Source organism: Coregonus clupeaformis, unplaced genomic scaffold (assembly GCF_020615455.1).
Source record: "Coregonus clupeaformis isolate EN_2021a unplaced genomic scaffold, ASM2061545v1 scaf0057, whole genome shotgun sequence".
In the NCBI taxonomy this organism is placed as follows: domain Eukaryota; kingdom Metazoa; phylum Chordata; class Actinopteri; order Salmoniformes; family Salmonidae; genus Coregonus; species Coregonus clupeaformis.
The window spans coordinates 759,749-776,786 of record NW_025533512.1 but is presented as its reverse complement, the minus strand read 5'-3'; the positions used below and the strand labels follow the sequence as shown (position 1 = coordinate 776,786).

The following is a 17,038-nucleotide window of genomic DNA, read 5'->3' as shown; positions in this document are numbered from 1 at the left end:
AAGTAAATATCAAAGCCCCCTCTCCTACCTTACCTGCCTACCCACTACTTACTTAACTAGCACCACCTGGTGCACTAACCAAAATACAAGGGATGGTCCGCCCAGGTCTTTCCTTGTGTGCATAGACAGTCAACTTCTACGGGTAATGTATGCCCGCGGGCCTCTTGTCTAAACACTCCCTAGGTGCCTTCCCCTTCCCCCCTTGGGAACAAATGAAACAAAAATAGCACAAACTGGTTCACAACAAAAACCTGAGAAAAAAACTAATTTAGGACATTAAAGAAACTCTGAGCCACAAACTAACACAAAACATTACAATTGGTTCTCAGAGCAACACAGTACATACCAAACTCTTAGCATACAACCAACATGCTGTAACTCTCAGCAATTCTGGTTCCCCTTTCCTGCCTTTTCTGAGCAACTGGGGCTTATATAGCTTCAGGAGGAGTTGGTAAATTGGAGACAGCTGCGTCCTGACGAGGGCGCGGTGTCAGCTCTCCAATCATCAATGTTTTTCAAACCAATCAGCTGCTTGTTGGGGAATTTCAGGAACCCATTTCCTGAAATACCTACATGAAAATACACAAACCACAACATAGAAACTGGGGAACGTAACAGGGAGCTAGCAGGCCAGAGGTGGATGAACGTAGTGCCCTCGTTTGGGTGTAGGGTCTGATCAGAGCCTGAAGGTAAGGAGGTGCCGTTCCCCTCACAGCTCCGTAGGCAAGCACCATGGTCTTGTAGTAGATGCGAGCCTCAACTGGAAGCCAGTGGAGTGTGCGGAGGAGCGGGGTGACATGAGAGAACTTGGGAAGGTTGAACACCAGACGGGCTGCAGCGTTCTGGATAAGTTGTAGGGGTTTAATGGCACAGGCAGGGAGCCCAGCCAACAGCGAGTTGCAGTAATCCAGACGGGAGATGACAAGTGCCTGGATTAGGACCTGTGCCGCTTTCTGTGTAAGGTAGGGTCGTACTCTGCGAATGTTGTAGAGCATGAACCTGCAGGATCGGGTCACCGCCTTGATGTTAGCGGAGAACGACAGGGTGTTGTCCAGGGTCACGCCAAGGTTCTTTGCACTCTGGGAGGAGGACACAATGGAGTTGTCAACCGTGATGGCGAGATCATGGAGCGGGCAGTCCTTCCCCGGGAGGAAGAGCAGCTCCGTCTTGCCGAGGTTCAGCTTGAGGTGGTGATCCGACATCCACAATGATATGTCTGCCAGACATGCAGAGTTGCGATTCGCCACCTGGTTATCAGAAGGGGGAAAGGAGAAAATAAATTGTGTGTCGTCTGCGTAGCAATGATAGGAGAGACCATGTGAGGATATGACAGAGCCAAGTGACTTGGTGTATAGAGAGAATAGGAGAGGGCCTAGAACTGAGCCCTGGGGGACACCAGTGGTGAGAGCACGTGGTGCAGAGACAGATTCTCGCCACGCCACCTGGTAGGAGAGACCTGTCAGGTAGGACCCAATCCAAGAGTGAGCAGCGCCGGAGATGCCCAACTCGGAGAGGGTGGAGAGGAGGATCTGATGGTTCACAGTATCAAAGGCAGCGGATAGGTCTAGAAGGATAAGAGCAGAGGAGAGAGAGTTAGCTTTAGCAGTGCGGAGAGCCTCCATGACACAGAGAAGAGCAGTCTCAGTTGAATGACCAGTCTTGAAACCTGACTGGTTTGGATCAAGACGGTCATTCTGAGAAAGATAGCAGGAGAGTTGGCTAGAGACGGCACGCTCAAGAGTTTTGGAGAGAAAAGAAAGAAGGGATACTGGTCTGTAGTTGTTGACATCGGAGGGATCGAGTGTAGGTTTTTTGAGGAGGGGTGCAATTCTCGCTCTCTTGAAGACGGAAGGGACATGGCCAGTGGTCAAGGATGAGTTGATGAGCGAGGTGAGGTAAGGGAGAAGGTCTCCGGAAATGGTCTGGAGAAGAGAGGAGGGGATAGGGTCAAGCGGGCAGGTTGTTGGGCGGCCGGCCGTCACAAGTCGCAAGATTTCATCTGGTGAGAGAGGGGAGAAAGAAGTCAAAGCATAGGGTAGGGCAGTGTGAGCAGGACCAGACAATAAATGAGGATTGGATGTCGTCAACCTTCTTTTCAAAATGGTTGACGAAGTCATCCACAGAGAGGGAGGAGGGAGGGGGAGGAGGAGGATTCAGCAGGGAGGAGAAGGTGGCAAAGAGCTTCCTAGGGTTAGAGGCAGAGGCTTTAAATTTATAGTGGTAGAAAGTGGCTTTAGCAGCGGAAACAGAGGAAGAGAATGTAGAGAGGAGGGAGTAAAAAGATGACAGGTCCGCAGGGAGTCTAGTTTTCCTCCATTTCCGCTCGGCGGCCCGGAGCCCTCTTCTGTGAGCTCGCAATGAGTCGTTAAGCCACGGAGCAGGAGGGGAGGACCGAGCCGGCCGGGAGGATAGGGGACATAGAGAGTCAAAAGATGCAGAAAGGGTGGAGAGGAGGGTTGAGGAGGCAGAATCAGGAGATCAGAGGGAGAAGGATTTAGCAGAGGGAAGAGATGATAGGATGGAAGATGAGAGAGTAGCGGGAGAGAGAGAGCGAAGGTTGCGACGGCACATTACCATCTGTGTAGGGGCAGAGTGAGTAGTGTTGGAGGAGAGTGAGAGAGAAAAGGATACAAAGTAGTGGTCGGAGACTTGGAGGAGAGTTGCAGTGAGATTAGTAGAAGAACAGCATCTAGTAAAGATGAGGTCAAGCGTATTGTCTGCCTTGTGAGTAGGGGGGGACGGTGAGAGGGTGAGGTCAAAAGAGGAAAGGAGTGGAAAGAAGGAGGCAGAGAGAAATTAGTCAAAGGCTCATTTGTGTTGCGCCTTGCCCAACACCAAGGCGCAAAATGTCCCCATGCGTGTTTACTTAGGTATTTTTACATTCTCACTGTCCTATGAGCTTAATGAAGATGCCATATTTCTGAGTACTATATTATGTTTCTGCTCAAGGTTTGAATGGTGCCACTTTTGTGTGTGTGTGTGATGAGTCTGTGGAAGAGGGGGAACTGGGATTTGTTTCCACTTGACATGGTTGCACAGAGACAGACGGATGCTGTCAGATGTTGAAAAATTAATTTCCAATATGGAGTGTCCTTTCCCAGGGGTCTTTAACCTCCTTTCCCATTCCCACTTCTCCATTCTGGCTAGACTGTATTGAGAGAATGTGATGTTCTTACTCTGTCTGTACTTTTTCAAACTGCTCCAAATGGAAACATCCCCCAAGAACATAGCAGAGAGCAGAATGCAACACTTTTTTCAATGGTTCTGTGCTTATTTTTCAAGCCAGCAGCTGCATCATAGTCTCTCATCAGTGTTTCATTTATTTTCAGTCAATCATGAAACCACCAGTATCCTTCAGGATTGTCAAGTCGTTAAAACATAGCTTTAGGATGAGGACTTGAAGTAGGCCTACTTGCAGTGTATAGAACTAATAGGGTCCAAAGATAGCGACAAGATATATGACTAGAACATAAATATGAATTATGAATATCTCTGTCTGAGATTAGTATCTCTGTTGTCTGAGGAATGCCATAGTGACCATGAACACCAATCACCTGCACACAGACATGTATGTTGAAGAATAATGAATATTAATTTCCGGAGGCACAGATGGTGTAGTAAAATAGGTTGCTAGGTAACGCTAGCTGACCAAAGCTGGGGCTCCTGCAGATAATACATCTGATGAATGCTTATAAGATTTCTCTTTGAGAAAGAACATATACACTGAACAAAAATATAAACACAACATGCAACAATTTCAAATATTTTACTGAGTTACAGTTCATTTTAGGAAATCAGTCAATTGAAATAAATGTATTAGGCCCTAATCTATGGATTTTACATGACTGGGAATACAGATATGCTAGTTAGTCACAGATACCTTAAAGTCACAGATACCTTAGAAAAAAAGGTGGTGGCATGGATCAGAAAACCAGGCAGTATCTGGTGTGACCACCATTTGCCTCATGCAGCGCGGCACATCTCCTTCGCATAGAGTTGATCAGACTGTTGATTGTGGCCTGTGGAATGTTGTCCCACTCCACTTCAATGGCTGTGCAAAATTGCTGGAACTGGAACACGCAGTCGTACACGTCAATCCCAAACATCCTCAATGGGTGACATGTCTGGTGAGTATGCAGGCCATGGAAGAACTAGGACATTTTCAGCTTCCACTAATTGTGTAGAGATCCTCGCGACATGGGGCCGTGCATTATCATGCTGAAACATGAGGTGATGGCGGCGGACAATGGGCCTCAGGATCTCGTCACGGTATCTCTTTATTCAAATTGCCATTGATAAAATGCAATTGTGTTCGTTGTCCGTAGCTTTACCTACTGGGACATAATCCCACCGCCACCATGTAGCACTCTGTTCACAACGTTGACATCTGCGCTCGCCCACACAATGCCATACACGGTGTCTGCCATCTGCCCGGTACAGTTGTGAACCAACAGGCTCAGGGACCGCTTCTATCCCCAAGAATAAGACAGTTGAATAGCTAACCAACGGCTACCCGGACTATCTGCACTGCACTCTCACATGACTTGATCCACACACTCACACGGACACTCTCACACAAACTTACACACGCACATAACGCACACATACACACGCATACTGACACCATACACACGCACACACGTACACATACACTCAGAAAAAAAAGGTGCTAAGTAAACCATATAGGGTTCTTCAGTTTGTCCCCATAGGGGAACCCTTTTTGATGCTGGGTAGAACCCTTTGCAGAGGGTTCTACCTAGAACCCTCTATGTGGGGTTCTTCAAAGAACCCCCTGTATATGGTTCTACCTAGAACTCTCTATGAACGGTTCCACCAACCTTATTAGCCTTTAAAATTAAATGATTTATGGCAATACTTTACATATCATAAGGCCTTTCTTTGAGGGCCTAGTTATACCCCAACAGTGGTGCAATAAATCAAACTACTAACAGATTAGATTAGTTTAGAAAACTGTATGTTATTTATCTTTGTGTAGCATGAAATTAATCAACCAATCAATGTACATGGAAAAACACAGATAACAGTAAAACAAACAATTCTTAAAATCTCTCTGCAATCGAGCATGCTGGGAAATATTATATATGGTTCTATGTAGAACCCTTCTTGCCTTCCAAAGAATCCTTCTTGCCTTCCAAAAAATCATCAAATAACCCTGTCTTCCAAAAACGGTTCTCAGGATGTTAAAGGTTCTAGGTAGAACCCTTTGCCTTACAAAGAACAATTGTCTTCCAAAAAGGGTTCTTCAGATCAAAACGGTTATTGGGAGAACCCTATCCCTCCGCAATTAACCCTTTTGGAACCCTTTTTTCTAAGAGTGTACAGTCATCGTATACGTACGCTGCTGCTACTTCGTTTTTTTACTCTTATTATTATTTATCCTGATGCCCAGTCACTTTACCCCTGCCTACATGTACAATGCCTTCAGAAAGGATTCACACCCCTTGACTTTTTCCATATTGAGATTCTGTGTCACTGATATACACACAATAAATACCCCATAATGTCAAAGTGGAATTATGTTTTTATACATTTTTACAAATTAATAAAAAATGAACAGCTGAAATATCTTCAGTATAAGTATTCAACCCCTTTGTTATGGCAAACCTAAATAAGTTCAGGAGTAAACATTTGCTTAACAAGTCACATAATAAGTCGCATGGACTCGGTGTGCAATAACAGTGTTTAACATGATTTTTGAATGACAACCCCATCTCTGTACCCCACACATACAATTATCTGTAAGGTCCTCCAGTTGAGCAGTGAATTTCAAGCACAGATTCAACCACAAAGATCATGGAGGTTTTCCGATGCCTCACAAAGAAGGGCACCTATTGGTAAATGGCAAAAAAAAGCAGACATTGAATATCCCTTTGAGCATGGTGAAGTTATTAATTACACTTTTGATGGTGTATCAATACACCCAGTCACTATAAAGATATTGGCGTCCTTCCCAACTCAGTTGCCGGAGAGGAAGGAAACCGCTCAGGGAGTTCTCCATGAGGCCAATGGGGATTTTAAAACAGTTAGAGTTTAATGGCTGTAATAGGAGAAAACTGAGGATGGATCAACAATATTGTAGTTACTCCTCAATACTAACCTAAATGACAGAGTGAAAAGAAGGAAGCCTGTTCAGAATACAAATATTCCAAAACATGCATCCTGTTTGCAACAAGGCACTAAAGTAATACTACAAGAAATGTGGCAAAGAAATTAACTTTTTGTCCTGAATACAAAGCATCACTGACTACCACTCTTCGTATTTTCAAGCATGGTGTTGGCTGCATCATGTTATGGGTATGCTTGTTATCGGCAAGGACTAGAGCTAAGCACAGGCAAAATCCTAGAGGAAAACCTGGTTCAGTCGGCTTTCCAACAGACACTGTGTCACGGATCCCCCCGGTACTGCTGCTCATTCCGTTCACCAGCTCCGGAGGTCTACGTCACCGGTCTTCAAGGCGTCACTGACATGGATCATTACCACCAACCCCGGACTGTCTTGTCTCATTACGCACACCTGGTTCCCATTTCCCCTGATTAGTATGTGTATGTATGTGCCCTCTGTTCTCCATTGTCCTTGTCGATTATTGTCCCATGTCCGTTGGTCTCATGAGTACCGTGTATTGTGCTCTTGTTATTACGGGTCTCGTCCCGTGTATTGTTTAGAGGTTTACACCTCACTCTTTTGTTTGGGTTACATCCCTGTGTTATATAAAACGTCCTCTCACTGTCAACTGCGTTTATTTTCAGCAAACTTAACGTGTAAATATTTGTATGAACATAACAAGATTCAACAACTGAGACATAAACTGAACAAGTTCCATAGACATGTGACTAACAGAAATGGAATAATGTGTCGCTGATCAAAGGAGGGGTCAAAAGTAACAGTCAGTATCTGGTGTGGCCACCAGCTGCATTAAGTACTGCAGTGCATCTCCTCCTCATGGACTGCACCAGATTTGCCAGTTCTTGCTGTGAGATGTTACCACACTCTTCCACCAAGGCACCTGCAAGTTCCCGGACATTTCTGGTGGGAATGGCCCTAGCCCTCACCCTCCGATCCAACAGGTCCCAGACGTGCTCAATGGGATTGAGATCCTGGCTTTTTGCTGGCCATGGCAGAACACTGACATTCCTGTCTTGCAGGAAATCACACACAGAACAAGCAGTATGGCTGGTGGCATTGTCATGCTGGAGGGTCATGTCAGGATGATGCTGCAGGAAGGGTACCACATGAGGGAGGAGCGTTGAGATTGCCTGCAATGACAACAAGCTCAGTCCGATGATGTTGTGACACACCGCCCCAGACCATGACGGACCCTCCACCTCCAAATCGATCCCGCTCCAGAGTACAGGCCTCGGTGCAACGCTCATTCCTTCAACGATAAACGCGAATCCGACCATCACCCCTGGTGAGACAAAACCATGACTCGTCAGTGAAGAGCACTTTTTGCCAGTCGTGTCTGGTCCAGCGACGGTGGGTTTGTGCCCATAGGCGACGTTGTTGCCGGTGATGTCTGGTGACAGGCCTACAAGCCCTCAGTCCAGCCTCTCTCAGCCTATTGCGGACAGTCTGAGCACTGGTGGAGGGATTGTGTGTTCCTGGTGTAACTCGGGCAGTTGTTGTTGCCATCCTGTACCTGTCCCGCAGGTGTGATGTTCGGATGTACCAATCCTGTGTAGGTGTTGTTACACGTGGTCTGCCACTGCGAGGACGATCAGCTGTCCGTCCTGTCTCCCTGTAGTGCTGTCTTAGGCGTCTCACAGTATGGACATAGCAATTTATTGCCCTGGCCACATCTGCAGTCCTCATGCCTCCTTGCAGCATTCCTAAGGCACGTTCACGCAGATGAGCAGGGACCCTGGGCATCTTTCCTTTGGTGTTTTTCAGAGTCAGTAGAAAGGCCTCTTTAGTGTCCTAAGTTTTCATAACTGTGACTTTAATTGCCTACCGTCTGTAAGCTGTTAGTGTCTTAACGACCGTTCCACAGGTGCATGTTCATTAATTGTTTATGGTTCATTGAACAAGCATGGGAAACAGTGTTTAAACCCTTTACAATGAAGATCTGTGAAGTTACAGGGTCCTGAAAAAGGATGTTTCTTTTTTTGCTGAGTTTATATACGTGTTTGTTTTGGGCTTCGTCCCCGTCGTTTTTCATGACGTACCTTGTGTTGGATGGAGTAATAAATACCCCTAATACGTAGCGCCTGTCTGTCACGTTCGTCAAACAGAGATGAGGACCAAGGCGCAGCGTTGCAGGCAAACATACTCTTTAATTAGAGACACGATCAAAACAACAAACGATACGTGACAGTTCACGGTCTAACATAAACAGACTTGAAACAAGATCCCACAAACACAAATGGGAAACAGACAGTTTAAATATGGCTCCCAATCAGAGACAACCAACGACAGCTGACACTCGTTGCCTCTGATTGGGAGCCACTCAGGCCAACATAGAAATACACATACTAGATAAACAAATGAAATGCACACCCTGGCTCAACATACAAGTGTCCCCAGAGCCAGGGCGTGACAGTACCCCCCCCTAAAGGCGCGGACTCCGACCGCGCCCACCAAACACCACAGGGGAGGGACCGGGTGGGCACCAGAGCATATGAGCGGAGTGGAGCGGTGAGAATCTCAGCTCCTCGCTCACGGAGCTGTTCACCCCTCCGCTCCCCCCGCTCAAAGCCACATCAGGCCAGTCCGCTCATTATCGCTCAGCGCTCAACGCAGTTTGCATCGCGCTCCACTCAAATCGCCCCCCGCTCACTCCAAAAAAGGAACAAAATCTGCATGTATTTCACTTTTAGCTTAAACCACAGCCTTACTTTATCTCCCCGAATTTGTTGCATACAGACTCATCTCGGATTATCCATTCTGTCTTGAAACGGGGATCTAACACTGACGCTAAAATGAGATGTTAATCAGTATAGTATATTCCATAGCGAATTGACACGTTGTTTGCCAATGTTTCTGCAAAAGCAGCGATGCCCATTGGAAGTGCAGCGTGAGTGTAATCGGTGAGCAGGGATTTGATTTCTGTGACAGCAGGGAGGATCATCCCCAGGTTCCCCAGCTCCTTCTGCATTTTGTCTGTGAGGTCTGCTAGTGGTGTCAGCACACTGACAAGGTGCGTCAGCTGCCGTACTTGATTCAGGGTGATGTTAGCAACATTAGACTTGAGTTTGTTTTACCATAACGGGTCTTTTGGAACAACCGGATGAACGACTGAATCATCCGCAGCTGGCTGCTCCATCGAATGGCGCAGGCATTTGTGGGGCGGACACCTAATTGGTCGGTTTCCTCTGTGCTCTTGCGTACACTTTTCACCAGGTGCCCGACTTTCACTAACAGCCTATTAATGTTGTCGTGCTTGTTAACAGCGTTTTTGATCGCCAGCTGAAGCATGTGAATGGGGCATCTCAGATGTAAATTTGACAAAGTAAAGTACTGATTTATCATAGTTTCTTGGGGGAGTGTAGCCCGGTTGAGCTGCGCTGGCGAAGTGTTGCATCCCTTCGCGTTCTCCTTTACTCAGCGGTTCATAGTCCATGAAAATCATTTTAAAAAAATGCTACATCCAGCTCTCTTTTTCTCTCCCTTGTTATGGTTGGGCCTTTGCGTGCAGTGAATAAACTTTTGAATTCCTCAACCCTTTTTCTCTTGTTGCTGCTGCTGCTCCTCTCGCTCTATAAAATACAAATTCATGGACGACACAAATTAAATTAAACAGATGGATTCTGGGTCAGGCTTGAGCATGCTTCAGACTCGTGGTGTGAGCGAGCGAAATTGGAGCGGGACATAGGGCGACGCTCCGTCCTTTTAAAAATGCCGCTCTGCGCTCTGTTCAAAATCCGTCCGCTCACGCTCCACGCTCGCTCCCGCTCCACTCCGCTCATATGCTCTGGTGGGCACTCCGCTTAGGCGGCGGATCCGGCTCCGGCTCCGGGCCTGATCCCCGCTCCCTCTCCAACCCCCCAAAGTACCCCTGGTCCGGTCTGGCCCCGCTGCCCGGAGCTGGACTGCACACTGGTGGAGCGGATTGCTCTAGCTCCGGCGTGAAGCATCTGACCGGTGCCGGACCAGCCACCGGTGGAACAGGCACGGGCCGTGCCGGACTGACGACGCACACCACTGGCTTGGTGTGGGGAGCAGGAGCGGGCCGGACCGGGTGACGGGCGCACCACTGACTTGGTGCGGGAGCAGGAAACGGGCCGTGCCGGGTTGACGAAGCGCACCACTGACTTGGTGCGGGGAGCAGGAACGGGCCGAGCTGGGCTGACGAAACGCACCACTGACTTGGTGCGGGGAGCAGGAATGGGCCGGACCGTACTGGGGACACACACCACTGGTCCTACGCAGGGATCTGGAATGGGCCGGACCGGACTGGTAACACACCCCAGTACCTCTCGCCGTGCCTCTACACCTTCCACCCCCTCTTCGACCAGTGGCCCCCGTAACCTGGCGGCCTCCTCTGCCAATCCGCTGGGCCGCTCTGCCGCGGTCTCCTGCTGGCCCGTCGTCCACGGCGTTAGCCCCCCCCTAAAAAATTTCTGGGCGTCTCTCCTACCCGTGGACCAGGTCTCCATGTCCCTCGCCAGCCTTTCTCTTCCTCACTCGGCTTGACCCAGTCGAGGAGGCGAAGGAGATCTGTTAGAGATCTCCCTGGCGATGGCTCCTGGACACGCTGCTTGGTCAAATCTTGGTGGTTTCTTCTGTCCAGCTCGGCCCGTTCCTGCTCCCCGCACCAAGTCAGTGGTGCGCTTCGTCAGCCCGGCACGGCCCGTTCCTGCTCCCCGCACCAAGTCAGTGGTGCGCTCGTCAGCCCGGTCCGGCCCGCTCCTGCTCCCCGCACCAAGTCAGTGGTGCGTTTGCCAGCCCGGGCGCGGCCCGCTCCTGCTCCCCACACCAAGCCAGTGGTGTGCGTGCGTCAGTCCGGCACGGCCCGTGCCTGTTCCACCGGTGGCTGGTCCGGCACCGGTCAGATGCTTCACGCCGGAGCTAGAGCAATCCGCTCCACCAGTGTGCAGTCCAGCTCCGGGCAGCTGGGCCAGACCGGACCAGGGGTACTTTGGGGGTTGGAGAGGAGCGGGATCAGGCCCGGAGCCGGATCCGCCGCCTAAGCGGAGTGCCCACCCGGTCCCTCCCCTGTGGTATTTGGTGGGCGCGGTCGGAGTCCGCGCCTACAGGGGGGGGTACTGTCACGCCCTGGCTCTGGGGACTCTAATATGTTGAGCCAGGGTGTGTATAGTCTATGTGTGTTCTAGGTTTCACTTTCTGGTTTTGTAATTCTATGTTGGCCAGGGTGGCTCCCAATCAGAGACGGCTGTAGCTCGTTGTCTCTGATTGGGAGTCATACTTAGGTAGCCGTTAGGCATTCATTTGGTGTGGTTTCTTGTTCGTATTTGGTTTGTGTATTACCATTGACTGTCACGTCATCGTTTTGTTGTTTTGATCGTGTGATCATTCTATAATAATAAATATGTTCGCCTTCAACGCTGCGCCTTGGTCCTCCTCTATGTATGACGATCGTGACACTGTCTTCTAATCATTATACAACGTGACACACTGGGAGACAAATTCACCTTTCAGCCACACAATAACCTAAAACACTAGGCCAATTATACACTGGAGTTGCTTACCAAGACGACGTTGAATGTTCCTGAGTGGCCTAGTTAAAGTTGACTTAAATTGGCTTTAAAATCTATGGCAAGACTTGAAAATGGCTGTCTAGCAATGACCAACAACCAGAGCTTGAAGAATTGTAAAAAGATTAAAGGGCAAATATTGTACAATCCAGGTGTGCAAAGCTTATAGAGACTTACCCAGAAAGACTCACAGCTGTAATCGTTCCCAAAGGTGATTCTAACATGTATTGACTCAGTGGGTTGAATACTTAGTGTTTTATTTTCCATTTAATTAAAAATAAAAATTCTTATTTTTCTTCCACTTTTACATTAGAGTATTTTGTTTAGATTGTTGACAAAAAAAATGACAATTAAATCCTACTTTGTAACACAACAAAATGTGGAAAAAGTCAAGGGGTGTGAATACTTTCTGAAGGCACTGTACATACCTACCTCAACTACCTCGTACCCCTGCACATTGATACAGTATATTGGTACCCCCTGTACTTAAATTCATTCTTGTGTTTTATTTCTCGTGTTTTTAGCTCCTAATTTTACTCTGCGTAGGTGGGAAAGAGCTTGTTAGTAAGCATATCACTGTAAGGTCTAGACCTGTTGTTGTATTTGTTTCGTTGCCACAGAACGAGGAGATAGATTCATTTACCCTCTTTAATGAGAAATACATTTCCCAGGAGAGAGCCCGTGCACACACACACACACAGTCATGTACACACGCGCGCGCAGTCACACACACAAAAACCCACATTGCCTGTAACGCCATACACATCTCTGAATCGAAAATGAGGATAAATAATTGATACGGGACGTCTTGTGACTGCTTAAAACATTTGCTGACAAATCACGTCCCATGCTCTATTCAGTGCTAGACAATATACAATTATTAAACAGCATATACTGTATAGGCCTTGTGTAAAGTGTTATTTTATCTTTGATAATTCTCTGAAACATGTTTATTGGGCTGCTAACATTGAAATAAACAGAGTGAATTAACATTGTAAACAATTAAACAGAGAAAAGGCAAATGGACCAAAATGGCTAGAAAAGTTTTGCACATACAGTATAAAATACTGGATCTCCCAAGTGTTTCCTGACTATGTGTCCTGAACAGGAGAATCTCTTGCCCTGGTGTTTTACTGGGGCCCAGAGTTTTTCCTGGTTAGGTCACATGGTCAGGAAATGTTTCTGCATTTGTGACATTTATTCACACCTTTTGCTTGTGACATGATTATGTAGAAGCTTTCATCACCAGAAGAGCACCCTCTTATCAGATTCAGATTCTTAGCTTGTTGTTCGATCTGATGGAATGCTGTTGGTATCAAAACACGTTATCGTTGTATCTGTGATTACATTTAGCTGATTTCAAGAAGTGTTGGTCCTTTGGGATCTTTGGGTATTCAAGTGAATCTGATGATGATGATGTCATAAAATAGGTCATCATTGTCTCCACTGCAGAGGTCAGTAAACGGCTGAGCCTGCTGAATTTCCTTACAGTCCATTTCCATAAGCTCTGTAGAAGAATTCCATTTGTGCAGCCTTACAAGTTACACTTTTGAATCTTTCCTTGTCTTACTTTGCAATCTCAAACATATTCAAAAAGTTTCAAAGCAGTCTCTCTGCTAATAATGTAGTCTTTCCACACTGAAATAAAGTATTGATAATCAGGATCCCATATTTAGTTTTTATCCTGTTGTATGGTACAGTATGTTCATTTTCTTCTTACTTCAGAAGCCACTGGTTTACTGGAAAGAGAACAAAGAGATGTGGAGGTTAGAATGAACTGCTTGAACTGGAAACACAAAGGCAATGCTTGAGACTTAGAACCTACAAAGAACCTGTTAATTTTGAGGGACGAGGCAGTTCTCTACAGACATCTCAGAACTATAGAAGACTGAGCCAACATACACTCAGGGGCCAGTTTATTAGGTACACCCATCTAGTACTGGGTCAGACACCACTATGCTTCCAGAACAGCCTGAATTCTTTGGGGCATGGAAACGTTGCTCAATTGGCATCACGGGACATAACGTGTGCCATGAAAACTGTATATTGGATTTCTAAAAACACAAACCGGTTTCAGAATACAGTATGTGCAGTTTATATTACTATGACAAACTTCTTTCTCACAGTCTGTTTTTACCAATACCTGCATTTTACCATACCCGGAAAGTTTCAAGTATCGGTGTTAATTGAATGAAGCTCCTAAACACATACATTCACACACACCTCGATACTGGGGCCTCAGGGCACGGTTGTTGGGGCAGTCCCGGCCCTGCTTGCTGAAGTTGATGTTGGTGCGGATACAGCGCTGTAGGAGAGGCTGGGCGGGCCTCGTGTTGTCACTCATACTGAGGAATATCTTATACGGCTCATTCTGACTGAGCAGTCGCAGAGAATGCATCTAAAGATATGGAGTGGGAGAAAGAGGGAAAGATGGACAGATAAGCTTTATGGTAAAGAATCTACACAGTCTCAAATACTGCCAACTATTGAGTAACTTCTGACTAACATGAGTTCATGTTATTATTGAGTCTATGATAGAGAGTGAGTTACCTGCATCTGTGTGACGTACACAGGTTTGTTCATGAGGATCCAAGTGGCTGTCTCAAAGCAGGGTGGGATAGTCATGGAGCCTTCGTATGTTATAAAACGTGTAGTGTCTGGATATAGATCTGCTATGTTGAGCCCCATGAGTAAGAATGCGTCATCTGGAGGTGGACCAAAACAGAGGTAATCAGATTCATACTGTACCATCCTCAACACTTTATACACTGTATTACAGAATAATAATAATACATTTAATTTGTATAGCGCTTTTCATTACAGTGTTCTCTCAAAGCTCTACATAGGCTAAAATAATAATGATAATAAAATAAAAATTACAATAAAAACATCATACATTTAGAATCAAGGCAGGAAATAGCAATAGTAGGCTAGTTGCTAAAAGGACTTTCCAGATTGACGGAGTGGCTCTCAAATGGTCAGGGAGAGCATTCCATAGACGAGGGGCAAAGGAGCAGAAGGCTCCCCCATAGTACGGAGACATGTCTTAGGGACCTGAAGCAGTGGTGAGTTGCTGGAGCGGAAAGCGCGAGGTGGCTCATTGATAGAAATGAGGTCGCTGATGTAGGTGGGAGTCAATCCATTCAAGGCTTTCAACACTAGGATGAGGATTTTAAAGTAAATCCTATGGTCGACCGGTAGCAAGTGGAGTTCAGCAAGGATGGGGGTGATGTGGGCTGACTTCTTGGTCCTGGCAGGACTCTTCTGGAGAAGTTGTAGCCTCTGAAGTGATTTGTTTGATAGGCCCCCGAACAGAGCATTGCCGTAGTCGATCCGGGAGAAGATGAAGGCGTGGACGAGTGTCTCTGCATCTGGCTGGGAGAGCGATGGTTTGAGCCGGGCAATGTTTCTTAGATGGAAAAACGATGTTTTGCAGATATGTTTTATATGGGCATCAAAGGACAGAGAAGGCTCAAACTTAACTCCCAGGTTAGAGATGACAGAGGACAAATGGATGACTTGACCGTCACTAGTAGGGCAGATGTTTCTAGCACTGGTGACCTGCTTGGGTGTCCCAATAAGCACAGCCTCAGTCATGTTGCTGTTCAGCTGGAGGAAGTTCTCTTTCATCCATGCCCTGATGTCATCTAGGCAGCTGCCAAGTTTTGCTAGGGCTGAGATGGTGTCCGGATTGATGTAAATATATACTTGGGTATCGTCAGCGCAGCAGTGGAAGTTATTGTTATAGTCTCTGAGGATTTGGCTGAGAGGGAGCATGAAGATTAGGAACAGAATAGGCCTAAAAAAGGACCCCTGCGGGACACCGAATGTGACTGTAGACTCCTCCGATCTGGACTCTCCAATCGTGATGTATTGCTTCCTATTGGAGAGGTAGGAGGAGAACCAGTTCAGAGCATTTCCAGAGACTGCAGTGTGCTCTCTGAGATGCTGCAGGAGGATGTTGTGGTCAGCAGTGTCAAAAGAGCAGGAGGCTCTTGATCCAGATTCTGCAGCTATCAGTAGGTCATTGGTAACTTTCACCATAGCTGTTTCGGTGCTGTGCAAGGACCGGAAACCACACTGGAAAACTTTGTTCAGCTGATTGGAAGACAGATGGGATTGAAGCTGGTTTGCAACCACTTTCTCAAGTACTTTTGAGAAGAGGTTGGAGATGGGCCTGTAGTTGGATAGGATGTCCTGGTCAAGGTTGTGTTTCTTCAGTAAGGGGGTGACTGCAGCTGTTTTGAAGAATGATAGTACCTCCCCGGTCAGCAGGGACTTGTAATACAGTATAACACCCAATTATTATAGTAATGGGATACAAATAAAAGGATGATTAATGATTTATTTAATGTAATTCGTTTAATTTAATTTAATGAATGAAAAAGGAATGAAAATTAAATTAACCAGACTTAATGAAGAGCATCAAACTGAAAGGAGAGTTTGGGTAGAGGCTGTTAATCCTAACTATAGCAATGTTACATAATTGTTGTCTTTAAAGGAATGCCAATTTTCGATCAGCTTGGAGCATTCTGAAAGTGCCACAGAGTTATTTCTGTCAGTTACAAACAGGAGATGACTCAAACATTTCTCAGGGTTGGGGGCGGTTTCTATTGTTACACATCTTATCTATTGAACCAGGAGGATCACATTGGCAATGTAGCTGATTCATTCAGTAGTTGGAATGAATTTCACTCAATCTCTGATTAAGTCAATCTCTGGCAACCTTCCAATTAGCCAAATGAATTCAGTTGCTAGATATTCTTTTTATGACGGATCCAGAAATGGAACTGACTACTAGTCTTTTAGCCAGACATCTGTGACTACTGTAGATTTGACAATGTGTGTGCATAACCCACACATCTTTTAAATGCCTGAGGATGCTTACGTTTGTATGTTATTCTCGTGATGGTGTCTCTGTTCAACATGCGATTCAGGAATACATTTGGAGACTCGGATATCTGAGAGGGAAGAGATGTAAAGGAACATAAAATATTCAGCATATGCAGCACAGTCCCATGAAATTCTGAATAAAGACCACTGTCACTACAATAGACCACAGAGAAGGAGATTGTCTGCATCAAGCACAAACTGACCTTTATGAATATGGACACAATTGCTATGCCATTGGGGCTCTTGGCTGCCTCACTGTAGTTGGCATAGAGTTCCTGGTTGTAGTGTATAAGTTGCACCTGTAAGTGAGACGAGATAAAGACTAAACAAACAGTGAGCCCTTCATTTCCTGGTGTTAGACCATGTGAGATAGAAAGTGATTTTGTCTTGCACATGAAAGTATTATGTCAGATTAAACTAATTTTATGTAACCAGCACTCGAAGATAAACTCAAGAAATGTAGGAATGTTTT

At 46.3% G+C, this 17,038-nt stretch overlaps 1 protein-coding gene across 1 annotated transcript in view; it reads right to left on the bottom strand.

Moving 5' to 3' along the window:
* Nucleotides 1–12,077: 12,077 nt before the first annotated feature.
* LOC121569051 (carbonic anhydrase-related protein 10-like) overlaps nucleotides 12,078–17,038 on the bottom strand; it is a 47,586-nt gene continuing 42,625 nt past the window's right edge. Inside the window, exons 5-9 of the mRNA XM_041879664.2 lie at nucleotides 16,770–16,865; nucleotides 16,562–16,634; nucleotides 14,224–14,378; nucleotides 13,897–14,071; nucleotides 12,078–13,412 (exon numbers count right to left, since the gene is read on the bottom strand). Coding sequence (XP_041735598.1) covers nucleotides 13,390–13,412; nucleotides 13,897–14,071; nucleotides 14,224–14,378; nucleotides 16,562–16,634; nucleotides 16,770–16,865 — 522 coding nt within the window. The 3' untranslated portion in view covers nucleotides 12,078–13,389. The remainder of the gene's footprint in view (nucleotides 13,413–13,896; nucleotides 14,072–14,223; nucleotides 14,379–16,561; nucleotides 16,635–16,769; nucleotides 16,866–17,038) is intronic.